The sequence below is a fragment of the Pseudorasbora parva genome, chromosome 14, assembly GCF_024679245.1.
Source record: "Pseudorasbora parva isolate DD20220531a chromosome 14, ASM2467924v1, whole genome shotgun sequence".
Classification (NCBI taxonomy): domain Eukaryota; kingdom Metazoa; phylum Chordata; class Actinopteri; order Cypriniformes; family Gobionidae; genus Pseudorasbora; species Pseudorasbora parva.
In genome coordinates, this window is record NC_090185.1 from 3,607,447 (window position 1) to 3,619,738 (window position 12,292).

At 35.6% G+C, this 12,292-nt stretch overlaps 1 protein-coding gene and 3 non-coding genes across 4 annotated transcripts; 1 reads left to right on the forward strand and 3 right to left on the reverse strand.

Annotated features, from left to right (window-relative positions):
• Window positions 1-1,288: 1,288 nt before the first annotated feature.
• On the reverse strand, window positions 1,289-5,331 carry aqp12 (aquaporin 12). Its single transcript, XM_067414697.1, has 3 exons — window positions 4,622-5,331; window positions 1,723-1,839; window positions 1,289-1,628 (listed from the first exon to the last, which is right to left on the reverse strand). Exons 1-3 carry the CDS (start codon window positions 5,217-5,219, stop codon window positions 1,501-1,503), a joined length of 843 nt encoding a protein of 280 aa, XP_067270798.1. The 5' UTR covers window positions 5,220-5,331; the 3' UTR covers window positions 1,289-1,500.
• Window positions 5,332-6,013: 682 nt separating this feature from the next.
• trnam-cau (transfer RNA methionine (anticodon CAU)) lies at window positions 6,014-6,086 on the forward strand. The gene has a single exon. It is a non-coding gene; the product is annotated as a tRNA-Met (tRNA).
• Window positions 6,087-6,565: 479 nt separating this feature from the next.
• trnai-aau (transfer RNA isoleucine (anticodon AAU)) lies at window positions 6,566-6,639 on the reverse strand. The gene has a single exon. It is a non-coding gene; the product is annotated as a tRNA-Ile (tRNA).
• Window positions 6,640-9,868: 3,229 nt separating this feature from the next.
• On the reverse strand, window positions 9,869-9,940 carry trnad-guc (transfer RNA aspartic acid (anticodon GUC)). Its single transcript has one exon. It is a non-coding gene; the product is annotated as a tRNA-Asp (tRNA).
• Window positions 9,941-12,292: the final 2,352 nt, after the last annotated feature.

The following is a 12,292-nucleotide window of genomic DNA, read 5'->3' on the forward strand; positions in this document are numbered from 1 at the left end:
ACGATGCCTTTGCGTCGTATTGTGGATTGTGAAGATGGAGGTATTTGAAAACAATGTCTTTGTGTCGCATTGTGGATTGTGAAGATGGAGGTATTTGAAAACAATGTCTTTGTGTCGTAGTGTGGACTGTGAAGATGGAGGTATTTGAAAACGATGTTTGAGTCATAGTATGGACTGTGAAGATGGAGGTATTTGAAAACGATGTTTGAGTCGTAGTGTGGACTGTGAAGATGGAGGTATTTGAAAACGATGTTTGAGTCATAGTATGGACTGTGAAGATGGAGGTATTTGAAAAGGATGTTTGAGTCGTAGTGTGGACTGTGAAGATGGAGGTATTTGAAAACGATGTTTGAGTCGTAGTGTGGACTGTGAAGATGGAGGTATTTGAAAACGATGTTTGAGTCGTAGTGTGGATTGTGAAGATGTAGGTATTTGAAAACGATGCCTTCGCGTCATATTGTGGATTGTGAAGATGGAGGTATTTGAAAACAATGTCTTTGTGTCGTAGTCTGGACTGTGAAGATGGAGGTATTTGAAAACGATGCCTTTGCGTCATAATGTGGATTGTGAAGATGGAGGTATTTGAAAACTCTCTTTGCGTCGTAGTGTGGATTGTGAAGATGGAGGTATTTGAAAACGATGTCTGAGTCGTAGTATGGACTGTGAAGATGGAGGTATTTGAAAACGATGTCTGAGTCGTAGTATGGACTGTGAAGATGGAGGTATTTGAAAACGATGTCTGAGTCGTAGTATGGACTGTGAAGATGGAGGTATTTGAAAACGTTGACGCATGTTTAGTCTTGTGACGCAAATTGTACCAATAGATATGCCTGTTTATACCGCTATTGTGCCAGTTATGTGCTATTAATTTTCACAGTTGCTCAAATATGTTACTTTGCACAATTAACTTGCATTTGCTGTCCTGTGGTAAAACACCAGAGTGGAGTTGCGTTTTAGAAAACCCAGATATGCAGAATTAAGGACAACAACTCCTTGGTCTTTAAAAACGGCTGACATTTAAGGGTTAGTTCACCCAAAAATAAAATTTCTGTCATTAATTACTTACCCTCATGCCGTTCGACACCCGTAAAGACAATCTTCAGACACAGATGAAGATATTTATGTTGAAATCCGATGGCTCAGAAACGCCTCCATTGGCCACAATGACATTTCCTCTCTCAAGACCCCTAAAAGGGACTAAATCAGCGGTTCGGCTCGCCAAAATCCCAGGAGGATATTATTTAAGCCGGCTTAGATGTCAGTAGAAATTTCACATCTGACAAATGTATAACAAACTCAACATTTAATGTAACAGGATAGATTAAAGTAGACGACTGATGTAATAAACAAAGTGTTTTGGTAACTTAAAAGGTTTTTTTGCAGCTGCCTGCCCCTTAAACCAATCAAACAGACTTCACATTTAACCATATGCTATCTGACAGTAAAATATGATTTACAAAGCGACCATATCATTGCTGGTTTGTAAGTCTGTCAGTCGTCTCAGTTCGTCTTGTCTTCAGAAGTTTTCCCTTTGGGTACACGGAAACGTGCCTTCTTGGAGTAAAGTAGATTCCTGCTGAACAGCAGTGGGATGTTTCCCAAATACAGGAAGAGCGCAAGAATCATGCCTGAAAAATACATGGTGTAAGTGTTTGAACAGAATAATTCTACATGTCTAAAAACTTGGTATTAATGAACATTTGGACATTCATAAGGACTTACCGATAAGAGGCCCGAGCCAGTAGACGAGAGAATATGCTAGGAAAGTGTGTCCAGGACAGGTGAATGTTAGCGCGTAAGCGAGGGATGGATTCACATATCCAGATGTGTAATTGTTTCCTGGTGTGACAGAGAAATTAAAGCGTTTAAAATAATACTTCACCAAATCATTGCCAATCAAGATGTTCCAGAGTAACACAGACTGTTGTTTTAAAGGACTAATTTTAAAAGATGCCATTTATTTGGTATGCAATTTTAAAATCTTTAATATACAGTTTGCATTTTAAATCTATGCACCTTATTCAATATATGCATTTTAAATAGTCAAAGCAAAATTTATTCAGACACCTTAAACATTTCTCACCTTATCAATTTATTTGCTATCGTTTAGAAAACGGTAATAAAATGTGACAAGAACTCAAGAGTTAAACTGTGTCAGAATATGGTCCCAAATTTATCATTTTTACTGATAATTCACTGAATGAAGAATATTTGGATGTAATGTCACAGTTTACTTTATTTTGATATCCTCACATAAATGAATGGTGTCAGTGTGTGAATAATTTTTGTTTTGACTGTAATCTTTATTTAATATATGCATGTTATATCTAAAATTTTGATTTCATATATGCATTTGAAATCTAAAATCCTTATTAAACATTTGCATTTTAAATATACCATCTGTATTAAATATATGTATTTTAAATACATAATATTTATTTAATATATGCATTTTAAGTATACAACAATTAATATGCATTTTAAATACATAATCCTTATTCAATATGCATTTTAATTGCATTCATTTAATATAAGCATTTGCAATCTACAATTTTAAATTTAATGTGCATTTAAAATCAAAATCTTTAATTGAATAAATGTATTTGAAATATACAATACTTACTCGATATATGTATTTTAAATCTACAATCTATGTTTAATATATGCATATTAAATACATAATTCTTATTTAATACATGCAATTGATACTGCAATTTTTTTTATTTAATTAATGCATTTTAAATACATAAACCTTTTTTAGAATATACAAGTTTTAATTTAATAAGTGCATGTGAAATCTACCATCCAACATTTTAATTGCAGTCATTAATATAGTCATTTGAAGTAAAAAAAATTCAATTAATATGTGCAATTAAAATCTACATTTTTTATTTAACAAATGCATTTGAAATACTAAATGTATTTTTTAAATCAACAATCTTTATTTAGTACATGCATTTTAAATATATAATCCTAATTTAATATATTTATTTTAAATCTAAAATCTTTATTCAGTATACGCATTTTAAATATATAATCCTTATTTAATATATGTATTTTAAATCTAATCCTTGTGTAAAATATACATCTAAAATGTTAAGTCATTATTTTTATATGCATTTTAAATCAACAATTTTTAGTTTAATATATACATTTCAGTTTAATGTATACAATATAATATTAATATATACAATCTACAATTTGTATTTAATCAGCGATGCAAACGAGGTTAAGGGTAAAAAAGGTGAGAAAATTGTGTGGATTAAGAAAACATTCTCCGAGGTCACAGAACCTAATGTTAATATTAATTAATAACTATTTTATATATATATATATATATATATATATATATATATATATATATATATATATATATATATATATATATAAAATAGTTATTAATTAATATTAACATTAGGTTCTGTGACTATATATATATATATATATATATATATATATATATATATATATATATATATATATACACACACACACACACACTTTTCATGCTCATTTTTATACACTATTAAGTATCTTTACACTTTTTCTAACAGGTAAGAGGTAAAAACGTTTTTGTTTTTGTCTTATGTAGGGCAAAACAACCCTTTATAAAACACACAAAAAAAGGATTTAATAGATGTGGGAGCTGAATACATAAATAAAACAAAAACAAGAAGACAAAAACTAGATAAAAGGTATGTTAAAAATCATTTTATCTTCATTATTAACTCTCAAAACTCAAAACTTAAAACAAATGCATTAATACGGGATACTTTGTACACCACCTCGTAAGTTAAACCCTATTTCTTCTGATGTTTAGCCACCAGAATATCAAGGGCCTGCTTCCTTCGTTTTCTGCACGCCTCAGCCCAGCCTGTTTTTCTTTGGCGCATTTATATACATTAAAAAAAATTCTATTACCTTGTAATATCACTTGACAAAACGAGAAAAAAAGATTTGCCACATTGGATCTACGCAAATCTCGTAGGTGACCTATTTTGATCTCAAAAAGGTGAATTCTCACCTAAAAGTGAGGAGTTTGCATCTATGATTTAATGCAGGGGTTTTCAAACTGGGGTCCTCCAGAAGGATCTAAGGGGTGCCCAGAACATTTCAGAGAATAAAAAGACAAAGCAAACATGGTTAAAGTCTACCAAACATTCTAACTGCTTCGGTTTCTCTCCCTTCTTGATGTACACTTTCCAGAATTGTGTGTTTGCTTTGTTGCTTTCTAGTGAGTTTCTCTCACTATAGTCCCCTTTATTTTGCTCACTCACTGGGGTTGTATTGTAAGGCAGTGTTCTCAATGCAGCTTACATACATTTATTGTGAGTTGCTTAAATATTTTTTTTAATTGAAAAATAAATTGTATCTTCGGGTTTATATCCGACCTTAAGTATAGCCAATTTAAGTTTGGAAAAAATATGTTGTATTTATAATGTCTATTTACTATAACAGTTTAAAAGTGTTTCACACAAACAAATATACAGATGGATTTTAGGAATGGGGGTCCCTCATAAAAGGGTCATCATATTTGGGCATCATGAAGTTTAAAAACCCCTGATTTCAATTTCACAATCTTTAAATGTATTGTAATTTCTTTATGACAACTCAAACTCACCTGCGTAGGCAATGTATGTCAGCAGAAGAGCAAATATGGGAATCCTCAGCAGCTGCGAGCGGCTTTTCAGGAGGAGGTAAACCAGGTGAAAGGTCACGGCGCCGAGGGCTTCGGCCAACATTCCCTTTAGCGGCTGGACCCGCAACGACGTGCTACATTCGGCCATCATCAAATTCTTGATCATGTGCATGTCGGTGAGCTCCATTTCCCAGTACTTTCCGGCAACTATGAGCGCTACGTAGGCACCGAGTAACTGCGCCGAAATGCTGAGGACGCCTGCCACCGCGCCGACGTCTTTCTGGAGGACTCCCATTAAGGTCACCGACGGATTGCCACTTACGCCTTGCATGATGATGGCATGAATGGTGATGGATAGGAAAAGCATAGTGATGGCCACGTCAGGCCCAAGCGCACCGGCCCACTGACCGACCTCCGCAATCGTGTCAACTTCGAGTCGACATGCGGCGAGCGCGAAGGCGGCGATAAACTCGGTTAGGAAAGTCCATCGCGGCCTCCAGCGGGCGAACAACGCCCTTCCTATCGCACTCACACCTACTATAGTTAAGAAGTAGCCCAGCGAAGCATTGAGCCCTGACATGATGTCCAAATGGAGGAGCGTTCAGCTAGCTGTGCTGAACAGAAAGAAAGACACGAGCTCAGCAACGCTGTATTTGCTTACAGCATGTGATAACGTGGCACGCGGAGGTGCCGTGTTCTTATCAAAGAGGGATTTTGACACAAACCTTAGGTTGAAAAACACACTGACCTATTCAAGGCCACCTTTGATCGTGGCTCGCTTTGGCTCCCTCTAGTGGATCTCACTGATTAAACTGGTCTATTGTTCAAAAAACACTCTTCTTACTTAGTATTTTCGTCTTGTTTCTAGTCTAAATATCTAACAATTCTTAAATCAAGATGCATTTACTAGATCAGTAAAACGACATAAGATATTTTTCAAAAGGAAATGAAAAGGAAGTGAGTTTTTGCTTAAAACAGGCTAAATGATCTGACAATGGGGTGAGAAAAATAATCTTATTTCTGATTGAAATCTTGTTTCTTGCCTCCGTCCCAAACAGAAATAAGATTGTTTTTCTAACTCCATTGGCAGATCATTTTGCTTGCTTTAAGCAAAAACTCACTTCATTTTTGATATTTCCCCCCCAGAAAAAAGTATCTTATGTCATTTTACTTATCTAGTAAATGCATATTTGGACTGGAAACAAGAAAAAAATACTAAAGATGTGTTTAGGGATTGTAGTAGATGTACACACTTAGATAATCAAGTACAAATGTAACTGAAATGCACACTCAACCTTAGCTGATTTAGTTAGGAAAAACAGGAAAAACGGTACGTTGTGTAACAAGAGGAGCTATTGCACTCTGGGACATCAGGCCTCGTTGGCGCAGTAGGCAGCGCGTCAGTCTCATAATCTGAAGGTCGTGAGTTCGAGCCTCACACGGGGCAAAAATTTTCCTTTTGCAGAAGGAATGACATTCAATTGATGTTTTGATGTTCCAAGTGTGTGGAAATTACAAGTGAAATTAAGACATTTCTACTGAAGGCTTTGGCTTTTTTTAATCTCAAGTTTACTGATTAACGCCGCCCCCTAGTGGGTCTCTTACCTAATTAGTAATTTTGTCTTGTTTCCAGTCTAAATATCTAACAATTCTTAAATCAAGATGCATTTACTAGATCAGTAAAACGACATGAGATATTTTTTCTTATTTTGTTTAACAGTTTTTGCTTAAAATGATCTGCCAATGGGGTGATAAAAATAATCTTGTTTCTGATTGAAATCTTGTTTCCGTCACAAACAGAATTAACATTATTTTTCTCACCCCATTGACAGATAATTTTGCTTGTTTTCTGGGGAAAAATTAAGAGGAGCATTTTTTGGAGTGCATACTTAATGTCGCATCCTGTAGAGGCAGAGACAAAAGAGCTGGCCAGTACGGGGATCGAACCCGCGACCTTGGCGTTATTAGCACCACGCTCTAACCAACTGAGCTAACCGGCCTGGGAGAACAAGCTCAGAATTCAGTCCTGAAAAATAACAGTAGTGTGGTTGTGTAAAATGTCCTAATTTTTTTTCCCCATTTAGTCTTTAAAGTCAGTCGGACAACAAAGAAATGCAAAATAATAAAAAAACAATTAAAGTATAACAGAAGGAAAACCTTTTTGTAATTTAATATTAAACATTTTAAAATAAAATAAAAATTTTAGGGGCACATTCAAAAATTTAGGAGCACTTTCTAATCCATCAAACACATTTCAATTATAACTTTTCCATTACAGGACGATATTTGTCCTTTAAATAAATGTCCAGGGGCATTTTTACCATCATAAAAGCAGTTTTCTAATCTTATTAAAATGTTTGCATCACCTGTCAATTTCTTAAATGAAAATAGAAAAGTTGTTTTTAAAATGTAAGTTTTTGTAACTAGAAATATGTAGCCTAAAATTTAAACTTTAAAAGTTTTATATTTTTTATAAAAAAATATTTTTAAGTAAAAATATGAACTACCGCCAGTAGGTGGCGGGAATTCATTCAGTCAATAGTTCAAAACACTTTAATTGAATGGCTTGGAGATGCGCATCAGGAGCCGGTTGCATAAACCACTTAGTAGTCTTAAAAGTAAGTCATCAAATTTTGTTCTTTAAGACTGGTCCTAACTTTTTAAAATTAGTTACTTAAAATGGTAGATTGGTTTAATTCAAATTAGAAAATTAAGACTGATTACATTTTGACTAATTGCTAATTGGACAAATATGTGCTTAAGGGTGCTTTCACACCTACCTTGTTTGGTACGGATTTTCGGACTTTTCAGTTTGGTACGAACCAAAATTACAGGTGTGAAACCTCCCTCGGACCATGGTCCGGACAAAACAGACGAAATTTGGCCCGACGAAAAGAGGTAGTCTCGGTCCGGACCAAACACAACAAAGGTTCGGTTCGTTTCTTGTGTGAAAGCATTTTCTGTATAGTTCGGACTTTGGGACCATTTACAGGAAGTTCTGGTGTAGGATTAGTGAAAAAACACAGATTAAACGCATAGCACATGCAGTGATGGAGCGCGCAGCATTTTATCCAGAACCGCTTGTGTAGCCATGTCAGCTCGCGTGAACAGCGTGCTCTGCTTGACTATATGACTTTCGGTTAATTTATGAGACCGCTCCAGTTCATGTGCAACGCAAATGATCGCTCCGTCACGGGATGTCTGCTATATTATTTATTTAAGCTAATTTATTAAATACAGGCAAACGATGAAACATTTATTAAAATTAAGATACAAAATACAAACCTTTCTACAAAACAGATCTTAATGAAGTGGTCAAAATCATTTCTGACTCGATGTCTTTGGCATATATTGCACATCTGTGCACGTTTCATAATCAATATAGACTAGATGAAATTTAAAAATAACATTATAATATTTAAACATAACTATAAAATAAAATGCATTGTTTGGCTAAAAAGCCTATCTTCTAGGAGCTCCTCCTTTCCTGTCGGCGCCGATAGAATGTTTGCATAACGGGGACGTTCATTTGGTGGATTTGCCTCGAGTATAGTTGGTGCTGCAGATAGTAATCCCATAATATTAAGAGTATTGGCAACGATGTGTCTGTTCATTCATTCTTGTCAAAGTTAGCCGCTGAATTGACAACACACTGACGTCAGACCCACGTCCGCTAACAAACCAATCAATGTTAAGATGCAGCCCACACATAGATGAAGACGACAGGACGCCAGTGCGAGTGTAAAGTTCTTTGGTGCGCTGACATAACTGCAATGTGAAAGCAAACCAAAAAGAACCAAATGTCCAAACACAAACTTTGGTTCGGACCTTGGTGCGGACTTTCAGGTGTAAGACACAATCTTAACATAGTGGCTAAGTTTATGCAACTAGCCCCAGTTCTGGTGTGGCTTTGACTTTTTACGCAATAGACAGTGTTGTGGCTAAAATGTTGTTACTTTATAACTTGTCTATTGGACTTTTGTACAAGATCAGTATCACATATGCAATCATGCCAATACTTATATCAATAGCAAACCTTAACTTTTGACGCTTCATAAACAGAACCGCATGCGTCTCGCGGAAGAACATTGCAGCCGGATCTACTACTCTCTGTTTGTGTCGAGTCGCGCAGATATGGTGCTGATCCGCAGCGGGAATATAAACAGTTATTTGATGTACCATAGTGATTTAGGATAAGACAAAAACATGGTTTCGACAAAATAACCGCTCATTATATACATTTATAATTTTTTTAAACAGCATGTGTGATAAAGATTAAACTCAAGGGCTTTTTAAATGTATAATAAATAAATTATTTTTGATGGCATTTTTGCCCCAAGCATCCGTTAATTTCTGATCTTGTTTATGATAATCTAAATGTGGTATTTCCAGTTAGTTTTGATTTGGCTGCAGATCATCAGCGTGAGGCGTCTGTAAGTGCGCATGACTGCGTCACAGCCGTTTCACCTTGTAAATAATCGTTGTCTGAAGTGTAGTCCGTCCGTCGCACACGTTTTTGCACTTGCTCTGCTGACTGAAGGCATGGAAAGCAGTTGACTGCAGTCGGAAACATAGCCTAACAGTTTCTCAGTGTTGATGCACTTTGGGGAGTTGTAGTTTTTATTCCGAATGTATTCCTAAACCTTGTGCAAAGCCTTTCCAGAAGAAATGAAGCGGTTATAGCTGCAAAGGGTGGGCCAACTCCATAATTAACCCTACGGATTAAGAATGGGATGTCATTAATATCCCAAAGGGACCGGAAGTTGCAACCGATTTTATTTTAGTGCTGTGACATATTCCCAAGTGAAACTGTATCTTGAATAATAGAGGGCACGGCTTTACTTCATCGCTCATCCTCTCCATCTCTCGCTCGTAGCAGACTAACGGTTGGACGAGAGTGGTTAAAAATATTCAAACCCAAGGAACGACATTTAAACGAAGTTACTTTTCAGATTTTGATCAAAGATTCCCATGACAAACCATTTTTTTCTGTGTATTACACATCCATTCATGAGAATCGATCGGGTCACTCGCACCGGTGCGCCTAAATATTTTCTCAGTCGCACGTAATTTTCAGGAGTAAATTCGCCCAAAATGGCCGCTATGTAGAGCCTTATTTAATAAAAAAAATTCAAACAAATGGTAGTTTTTCAGTGATCATAGGTTTATATATAGAAAAGGGATATAATAAGAGTTATCCAGTGAACACACAAGGAGAAAAAGTGTTTTCTCCCCGTCGGGGAATCGAACCCCGGTCTCCCGCGTGACAGGCGGGGATACTTACCACTATACTAACGAGGAGTGGTTGTCAGAGGAGCACAAAGCCCATTTGTTGCAACAACCCCTATTACTGCCTTCAATGTCTAACTATGACCTGTTTAAGATTTTGTAATGTTTTGATATTAAAAAAAGGGGGGCAAAACCTTAATTTTTTTGATAAGGTTTTGCTGTGTTGTAGGTACACCATAATCTGTTTTAACTCAAATCTTACCGTAACGTTGTATTGCAGCACTTCTTATATTAAGCTCTCCTGATCTGAAGCTCTTGCGTTTCAGCCCTCGTTATTTCTATGCAGGGTCTGAAATAGAAATTATCACACTATATATCACGATTTGTTGTTGGACATCAAATGTGTGCAAGAAATTGCTGGAAATACAGTAAATGCAATATTTGTGCAATACAGTGATATGTTATGTGAATTAATAAACAATTAAAAAACACTAACACAATTTTTTTTTAAGCATTGTTTTTAAATGTGTAAAAGATCTCTAAAAGAAGCTGCTGCATTGGCCGGGAATCGAACCCGGGCCTCCCGCGTGGCAGGCGAGAATTCTACCACTGAACCACCAATGCTTGCATGATGGTGTTTCGTGCTCGGAACATTTTGTGCCGTCACACTTTCGGTATTGCACTACAAATAACATGTTCCCTGTTGCATTTATCCACCACTATAAATCTCACTAGTAAACAGTTAAGCAAGAGGACTAACCCTAAAATACTCACCTGCAGTCCAGAGTCTCAATGTCACAACAGGATGTTTCCACTTTGAGAAGAGAAAGAATACATGAATGCAACTTGAAAATAATAGCATAATGGCCCTACTGACCTTAAACACCGGAGTCTTAGACCTATAAAGTTCTTAAAACGGTTTGTAACAAGTCAAGATTTTTTACAAATAAATATTTCTGGAGTTTGGTGGCGCTTTGATGTTTGGAGGCGCAACCATTAGGTGGCGCTCCAACCCAGCGATTTATATTCCAATGCACATTGCAGATTTCTATTGGATTAAGGTTATTTTTTTACTTCGATTTTACATAATTAAATGTCAACAGTTATACATTTTTCACTCAATATGAATGGACCAAGGATTTGACAGCTCAAAATCTAGGGATCAACGTTTGCAATTGGATCTACTGAGGAAACTTAAGTTTTAAAAATGTATCAATGCTAATAAGAAAGCCTGCTGCTATAATAATAATAAAGCAATACTATATTTAGTATAAAAACAAAACAACAACAACAAAAAAACACGTAATTTACGCAAAGTTTCGGTTGATATATACGTTATTGTGTGCTGGAAACGGCACTTCGGCTAATTTGATCAATATTATCAAGACACCCAAGTTAAAAACTCATACATTTACGTTACATAAAACAAAAATCGCTTTTTGTTGTTATTTCACTAATTTAGTTGAAAGAGGGCCTAAATGAGACTTAACTTACCTTAAGATGGCGCTGGCTCGCTAACCAGTGTTAATAAAGAAACGTCGATTTAAACAAGTCAAAAAAGCGTAACTTAATAAAAGAACATTATCGTTTGAATAAAGACTTTATTAAAGAAGCTCTCATGAACAAGATTAAGGACTATCGTTACAATTCTATTAAAAAGTAGTCACGACAACAAGGCCGCGTCTTTTTGCCTACGCACTTGATCGAGTCAAAACTGACCGACGTTGTTATGAAATTAAGATGAAAATCTTATGGATAAAGAAACTTTGTTTCACAGAAACCCCTTTAACTACTACGAATACTTTGCCACTTCAGGTGTCGACCACAGAACATTCTCAGGTACTCACCACAAGGACCACCCGTGATCAAATGCTGATTTTGACGCCAAATTACTTAAATAACCTTCGTGTTTCATTCAGAAGTGAATTCGAGATGAAAATGGACAACTTTAAACAGAAATAATCGATGATTTTCCTCGTCTTCGCTGGTCGTCGTGATGATGTCCTGACTGCTTTGCTCGACCGTTGAGGTTTGAATTTTTGCGGCGGCAAAGAAAATTAAATTGAACGTAGCGCCCCCAAAACCTAAGTTACATCAAACATGATGTCGTTTTTTTTTCCAAGTGTAAAATGATTAAAAGTAACTTAACTTATGTCACGTAATAAAGGAAACGTGACTTAATAAAGGAATGGATTATTAACTATTATCATTATTTCAACTATACCTTTTTATGACCTATCATGTTTTAATAAAGTGGGTACAAATGTATTTAAATATTTATAAATGAGAAAATCCTAAAAAATGCTAAACTTTTAAGTGAACATAAAAGCGAATTTACAATAATTTTTGCTTTGGGCAGATGTTTTTAAACTAACAAAAGTTAGGTCCTATCTAATATCAACCTGCAGAAAGTGTTGATTTTAG

Excerpts from the sequence above, each read along its gene's own strand:
- aqp12 (XM_067414697.1), bottom strand. The coding sequence starts at position 5,219 with ATGTCAGGGCTCAATGCTTCGCTGGGCTACTTCTTAACTATAGTAGGT. Across the intron at positions 1,840-4,621 it reads GACATACATTGCCTACGCAG|GAAACAATTACACATCTGGA; the intron begins GTGAGTTTGAGT and ends CTGTCACACCAG. Across the intron at positions 1,629-1,722 it reads CTGGCTCGGGCCTCTTATCG|GCATGATTCTTGCGCTCTTC; the intron begins GTAAGTCCTTAT and ends TGTATTTTTCAG.